We start from the raw sequence: 7,761 nt of genomic DNA, 5'->3' as shown, positions 1-7,761 counted from the left end.
TACAGGAGGGGCTGGGGGCATGGTCAAGGGTGGAGCACCCACCTAGAATCCCCCTGTGAGGGGCTGTGACTCAGTGGTCAGCACTTACCATACAGGAGGGTCCAACCCTCACCACCACAAAAGATAAATAAAATCCAGCAGCTGTGTACAGGATCTCTCAAGTTCCTCATTTGTTATGGAGCTGCTGTGGTGAAATCACATCCATTCATGCCAGAGAGAGAGGACAACTCTCAGGAAACCACCACCGGCCTCGTGATTCAGAATCTGGTCGGCATTCTCATTTCTCCTTGTAACGACTCTCAGCAGTACCGGACACTCCAGCCCACGAGTTCTCATTTCCTTCTCGAAATGTAATTCTTGGTGTCCTTATTTGCTTAACCAGCACAGGGGATGGAACCCAGAGCATACTACACAAGCACCTTGCCCTTGGGTTCATTAAGACAAGGTCTCACAACAGCCCAGGCTGGGCCTCGGTCTCCTGAATGATGGGACAAATGTCACCACCATGCTGAGGTAGTGGCAGCTGCCTTGAATTCCCAGAACTTAGGAGTCAGAGGCAGGCAGACAGCCAGAACCACAGAGACCCTTCGCCAAAATAAATAAATAAGTGTGTGTGTGTGTGTGTGTGTGTGTGTGTGTACATATATATACTAAGTCTCTCATCCATTCATTGCCTCTCCATCATCACACCTAGCCATCCATTTGTCCAACTATTCCTCTTCTAAAACATCCCACAGCCTCTTCCATGAATCTCTGGCTCCACTCCTGCTGCCTACCCCTTGCAAGCTCATCTGGCAGACTAATCAGTACTCCAATACGCTAACTAGATGTCTGTTCTGCTTGGCAAAGCATCACTCTGAGTAGGTGTTGTGTGTGTGCACATGTGTGTGGAGGTGCATGTGGAGGCCAGAGGTCAACCTCAGGTGCATTCCTAAATCCCACTCCACTGTGTTTCTGACACAGGATCTCCTACAGGCCCGGAGCTCATTGGTTATGCTTAACGTGCTAGTCAGGGGCCTTCATGTGTCTGCCTCTCAGTGCTTTGATTAGAAATTTACTATTGGCCTTAGGGATCACAATCTGTGCCCCAGTAACCCAGGTTCAGCCACTCAACTTAATAAGCCTATTAAAACAGCCAAATTAGCTGAATGTGGTGGCATCTGCTCTTAATTTCAGCACTAGGGAGGAAAAGGCAAGCAGATGTCTGTAAGTTCAAAGCCAGCCTGGTCCAGGCAACTGGGGCTGCATCGTGAGACCGTATCTCAAATAAATAGACAAATTAGTAGTGAAAAGAAGGGGGAAATGTATGTGGCCACATTGGGAAAAGGGACAAAAACATCCATGACTGCCACCCCCTTCAAGTTCATCTTGGGTATGTCACCAATGTTAAGTAGAAGGCAGGAGAGACAAGGACTGACGATACCAGCAGTTAGAGTACCGGTTGTTCTTGCAGAAAACCGGGGTTCAGTTACCTGCACCCATATAGCAGCTCACAGCCACCAGTAGCCCCAGTTCTGGAGAACTTGGTGTTCTCCCCTGGCCTCTGAGGGCACCAGGCACAAACTTAGCATGCATAGATACACACAGATAACACTCACTCACATAAAATGAAATAAATCTCAGAAAGAGTGGGAGATGCTAAATACATAGTCTGCTACCATGTGGTCCTGCCCATCACGTTTGCAGCTCCATCCTCAAGCAAGATCCAGCTAGGCGTCCATCTTCAGCGCTGGAACGTCCAGCAGCTGGAGGAGATTCTAACTTCAGGGATACCCAATAGTCTGGTACCCAGCAGGAAGCTCCTCTGTTTTTATCCTTACTCCCACAGGCAGGCCAGTGACACCTGTACAACCTTTAGGCCCAGTCTTTAAGAAATATTTGTATTATGTGTGTGTGAAATGGGGACACGTGTGTACAATGCCAGTATAGGCAAAAAAGGGCATCAGGTCCCTGGAGCTGAGTTACAGGTGTTTGTAAGCCGCCAGGAATGGGTGCTGGGAAATGGACTGAGGTTCTCTGGAACATCAGCAGGCTCTCAACTGCAACCCATCTCTCCAAAACCACACTCAGCTTTTTGATTTTTGGCTGGGGGAGGGGGAGGGAGGGAAGGAGGGAGGGGTAGGTTTCCTGGCTGTCCAGGCTGGCTTCAAACTCAGAGCTCCTCCCTCTGTGCCTCCAGAATGCTGAGATTAAAGGCCTCCACCATTACACTCAGCTACATATCCAGCATTTTCTGATGGGTTCTGGGGATTCAAACTCAGGTCCTCAAGCTGGGAAGAAACACTTTCCTAACTGACCATCTCCCCAGGTCTAATGTAGTTTTGATGAAAGGTTTTGGAGAGTTATTTCTCTACCAGTGAAATGAGATTCCAGCCAGATTAGGAAATATTATGTGCAGGTTTACAAGGAAGCTGCTCTCCAGTGCGTTCACTGGTCCAGGGAAGTTACCACGGGGTGGGGAGAGGTCGGGGAAGAGAAAGAAAAAAGGGGTGGGGGGTCTGGATTCTATAGGGAGGAGCCTCTGGGGAAGGGCAGCCCATCTCTGGGCTGGAAAATTCAGAATTGGGGGCAGGGTATGCCAGGTAAGAACTGAGGGATGCTGGGATAATCTGGAGGCCAGGTCAGTTTGGGTAGACAAAATATGGACCTCAGTCCCTTGTCCCAGGGCCTGAAATCAAAGAATCCGCAGACATGCAGTGATCTGACCCGCTGCCCACTTGATTGCTACCTAATCTTTCAGGCCATTCCCTCCTGCCTGTGGACCTTAGCACATGGTGATGAAACCTCTGAAACCACCTCTCTCTGATCTTATCACAACCTCCATGTTTTAACTTAGTGTGGCAGACACTGTTGTGAAGACTATTATCTCATTTAACACCCCCAAGAGCCTTAACATAAACTCAGCTGCTATGTTCATCATTGTGAACAGTCAAGCACCTGCCCAAGTGTGCAGTTTAGCTGGCACTGGCTGAAGCAGGGTTTGAACTCATCCATGCCCGACTGCAGTGTGAAAGGGTTTGTTTCATCTTGTTTGATTTTGTCCTGTCTGGTTTTTATCTCTTAGAATCCTGTTCTTTCCTACCGAGAGACAGAAAGAGACTGGATCTGGAGGGGAGAAGAAGAACTGGGTGGAGTAGAGGGAGAGAAAAACTGTAATCAGATTATACTGTATGAGAAAAGAATCTATGTTCTACAACAGGAATAAGAAAGACCCTGCCTCAAACGATAAAAGAGTGGGGGACTAAGGAAGGCTTGATGCATGGACCTCTCTCCCTCTCTCTCTCTCTCTCTTTCCCTCTCTCTCTCTCTCACACACACACAAACACACACACAAATGAAGGGGAGTCTAAGGACAAACCCAGAATGTTCTCTTGCTTCTTTTCTTATGCAAATATAGACATATATGTTTATTTTTGTAATAATTTATTCAGTGTTGGAATGGAAGTCAGGGTCTCCTGTGTGAGTCCCAGCCTCTCTCTTGGAAAGGAAGTGGGGGGGGGCTCACATCAGTGAGCAACTTCTTTGCTGAATGATGGTCTTCCCGGGCTGTTCCACTGTCCCCCTTGAAGAATAGACTAAAGGCAGCTTCAACCCTGCTAACACTACTGCTTCCTTTGGGCCTGACCTCAGGCTGTGATGTCACTAAATTCAGGTTGGGTGGGAGGGACGAAGGGATTTCCACTACCCCCTCATAGTCGAGGTAAGTCACCTGAAGTCACAGCTAGGAAATGCTGAAATGGAAATTTTTTAAAAATCTGTTGAGGCCCAGAGTGGCTGTGGGTTCCCAGTTTGGGTGACTCACACAGAGTGAGGAAATGCTAAACACATCCGTTGAGTTTACAAATACAATGCTAACAGCGGCAGCCCTGGGACCAGTGTATATCACACATCAGCTTGGGTTGTCGGGAGGCCTTCCTTGTGGCTGCAGTGAGTCCCATGCTCAGGATTACAGAGGATGGCCTTTACCTTCCAATCCTGTGAACTGCAGATATCTAGCTGGTTTGTAGGACTTCTCTGTTTCTTTTTAATTTAATTTATTTTGTTGTTTGTTTTGAGACAGGATCTTGCATATCCTGAGCTGTCCCACTTTGAACTCCGACTTCTCGGCCTTCACCTGGAGTCTTCAGTTGAGGGACTTCTCAGCCTACCTGACCACCATGAGGGGGATTTCCTTCACAACTTCTCCTTCATCCATCTGTATCTGTAACTATATTGCTCCAACAGATTGTGTCTCTCAACACAGTACACAGAGTCTAACACCATCCCGTCAGAAATCATAGGCTTTCACACCGGATGGCTGGGGTGGGAAGTTGTTTTGTTTTTGTTTTTTGCTTATTCCTAGTTGGATTCCCAGGAACAGAACACTCTGTGGTAAAGCACAAGCCTCACATGCATGAGAGGTTCTGGTTCTATCTCACAACATCTGCCACCCTGACGGAGCACTCAGGATGCTGACCTGAGTTTGAGGCCAGCCTAGGCTATATATGGACTTCCAGGCCAGCCTAGGCTACATAAGATTCTTGTCTCAAAAAAGGGGTAGTGGTACAGAGACACTTCAGCCAATTATTTTAAGGACCTGCCCGTAAGTACACAGGGGGTGGGAATGAAGACAGAAAGATTCTTGGGGTCCAATGGCCAGACAGCCTTGCAGAAACAGTGAATTCCAAGTTCAGTGAGAGTCCTTATCTCAAAAAACAAGGTGGAAGAAGACACTGAATCAAACTCTGTCCTTTATACATATGTGCACACATGTATACAAAGACATATTCATGAATGAATACCATAGACATGAACATTTTAAATTAAACAAGAAAAATAAAAAATAAAGACTTATTTACAAACATATTTATTTTTCACATATTAATATAAATATAAAGTTTGATTTGGGAATCTTTGGTTTCTAGCAGCTGCCCAGCAGTTTACTAATGCTATCCAATGAGTTATAAAGTCTTGCCTGAGCTATGTTCACAATAAATACTGAGTCCAGTTAAAGACAAGAAGAAAGTCCTGGCAGAGGGGACCCCTGCTCAGGCCCCATGAGATATAGCAGCTTGGGGTCTTAGCAACCAGAGGTCACAAGAAGGGTGGCTGAGAGCACCCATGTGCAGTATCACGTGGATAAGAATTCATCCCTGTGGGCTGTCAGGTTTCACAAGAAAGAGTCCAAAGCTGGTAGTATTGGGATGAGACAACTCCCAGTCTCTGTATGCATCCTGGGCTCCGTGCAGATAGGCCCTCAGACCCACACTGAGGCGGTGGCCAGCCTTCAGGAACAACAGGTCATTCCAGGATCGGTTCACTAATTTGTCCTCCATGGAGCAAGGGAGCAATTCCACTGTCAGGGCCAAGTTGTCCAGGTTGTCGACCTGAGGCGTTGCTTGCAAAACAAGAGAGACCCAGCCCTGCACCTTGTGACCCGTGTTTGTGGATGTTGGACTGAGCTTCAGTTCCAAGAACACGTAGTAGAGACCAGGATTGTCCACCACCAGCTCCTTTTTGTCCTCCTCGTACCTCAGACCTTGAGACAGGTATGAGCTCCCAGCTCCATCTCGGCTGTGCCAGTTCAGAGTCATGTTACTCAGAGACGCTTCTAGAAAAAGAAAGGTGACTTGCTGGGGGTTGTGGGGTGTGGGAAGGTGGGACCATGGGAATGGGGAAGAAAGAGAGGAGACAAAACCAAAGGGAAAGGAGGGAGGAAGGCCACTTAGAAGAGAGATAATTTAAGAAAGTGGTCTGGAGTGTTGAGTGGAGACACACGTGAGCTCCAGGAAGGTGAGTAAGGAGCCACAAAGGGGTGGGGAGGGAGAAGAGAGAGGAATCAGAGGAGGGAGAGAGGAAAGGGATGGGATACAGAGAGTGCAGGAAGGGAGGAGTCTCTAGGGACAAATAACTTGACAACTTAACAAGACTTGGCAGGGAGGGACTAGGGCTGGGCCTCATAGGGTGCCTGAAGCCCAAAGGCATTTATCCCAGCCTGCTGGAGGTGTTGCCAACAAGGTGGCCAGCCCCAGCTACAGAATGAATTTGGGGGAATCCTGGGCTTCATGGGAGGAAGAGAAGAAGGAGAGAGATCTGAATTCTCAATTCTCTGAGGACCTAAATAGGATCACAAGGATGACAGCTGGTGCTGTGACAAGTGAGAAGGGCTGAGTAGGTGAGAGAGAGGGACGAATTAGAAGGTTGAACGGGCCCCCTTGCTCAACCTCCCTGCAGGACCCGTTGGGAATAAATCAGGGGGCACTCACGGTTTTTAGCCAGTAGCTTGGCGAACACGGGAGAGCCCTGGGAAGAAAGAAGAAAGGTAGATGCTACCTTACATCCTAAAGAAGCAGATAGGAACTCATATGGCCCAGCATACACTGGGGTGTCAACTTTGGATGGAGAAGGCGCCCCAGGGGCCTAGAGGGACTGAAGGGAAATGCGCTGCACCATAGGGAGTCCTCCCCGCAGGTCTTCATCGGAGCGCTCGAGGGGTTAAAGCGCAAAGGGGCTTTCTCTCAGTGCGAGACAGAGAGGGCGAGAGGGCGTGCTTCAAGCAGAGTAGCTGGAGTGGAGCAGGGGTGGGGGGCTGTTCTCTCCGCATCAGTGCAAAGATGCTTCCAGAAGGTAAGAAAGGGTCCCTTACAGATAGGACGAGCCTCACCTGTTGTGTAGTGTTGGGGCAGCCAATGTGGGAAACAGGGGTGACCTGGTCTGCAGTATTCTCTCGGGTACCCAGGTCGGGCGAGGTGGTGATTGTGAGCGCTGGCCGAGGCTGGGTGAGGATGATGAAAGGGACACAGGCGACCAGGAGCAGCAACACCAAGGCGCCTAGGCCGTAGAGCTTCGGGTGGCGGGAACAGAAATGCAGGGCAGGAGGCCACGCGGCCTCGGGATCCCAAACATTAACTGCAGGGCATACAGCATCCGTAGGGAGCGCAGCGTCTGTGGGGCGCACAGTTTCTGCTAGGAGCTCAGCATCCGCGGGGAGTCGCGTATCTCTGAGGAGCGTAGCATCAGAGGGGCACGCAGTACCTGGTGGGTGTCGGGCATCCGGGGTATCCTCCACTTCAAGTGTGTGCTGGTCCATTGCCACGGTCAGGCAGTGCACGTCCCCCGCCTGTGCCTGCGCTTTAAAGGCTACGGAGGCGCCTTTTCCGGGGAGGGAGGAGGGAAGCCGCGGGGTTCCCGGGCTCCGCGCTCCGCCCAGCGACTCCCGGAACTTTTCCCCTCCTCCTCCTCCTGTCCAGTCCTTCCCCAGCATCCAGGCGCTGTGTCCCCGTTCTTCTTCCCCTTTTATTGGTGGTGGTGGTGGTGGTGGTGGTGGTGTGTGTGTGTGTGTGTGTGTGTGTGTGTGTCGCGCGCGCGTGTGTGCGTGTGTGTATTTGTTTTTTTTGTTTTTTTTGTTTTTTTTTTTTTTTTTTTTTTGGTTAGTTGCTTGCTTGCTTTGCTTTGCTTTGCTAACACTGACACTTTAAAGAGTTGTTTATATGATTGGGACCATGTGATGTCGGGATCCCTTCCCTCCCTGGCCTCTCCGGAGTCTCAGCTCTGTCTCCCTTCTTTTCCTGTGTCCCCACTGATAAGTTATTTCTCCGCCCTTTTTTATTTCTGATTTTCTGTACCAAGTCTCAAACCTCTGTTTCTCTCCCTGTCTCTCCTGCTCTCTTTTTCTTCCAACCTCTAACTCCCCATCCCTGGCATGTCCTCAGGCGTTCCCCTAAACACAGGGCTTTTGCCCAGGACTCTGGGGACATCCAAAACTCCCCACCTCCCAGCGGA

General features: G+C 49.6%; 1 protein-coding gene across 1 annotated transcript; it reads right to left on the bottom strand.

The window, feature by feature from the left end:
• Positions 1 to 5,016: 5,016 nt before the first annotated feature.
• On the bottom strand, positions 5,017 to 7,542 carry TNFSF9 (TNF superfamily member 9). The gene is made up of 3 exons (XM_080917549.1): positions 6,644 to 7,542; positions 6,246 to 6,282; positions 5,017 to 5,590 (listed from the first exon to the last, which is right to left on the bottom strand). The coding sequence occupies exons 1-3, from the start codon at positions 7,241 to 7,243 to the stop codon at positions 5,127 to 5,129; spliced, it is 1,101 nt and encodes a 366-aa protein (XP_080773675.1). The 5' UTR covers positions 7,244 to 7,542; the 3' UTR covers positions 5,017 to 5,126.
• Between the last annotated feature and the right edge of the window lie 219 nt (positions 7,543 to 7,761).

This window comes from Micromys minutus (genome assembly GCF_963924665.1).
Source record: "Micromys minutus genome assembly, chromosome: 5".
Classification (NCBI taxonomy): domain Eukaryota; kingdom Metazoa; phylum Chordata; class Mammalia; order Rodentia; family Muridae; genus Micromys; species Micromys minutus.
This window is presented reverse-complemented; position numbering and strand designations above follow the sequence as displayed.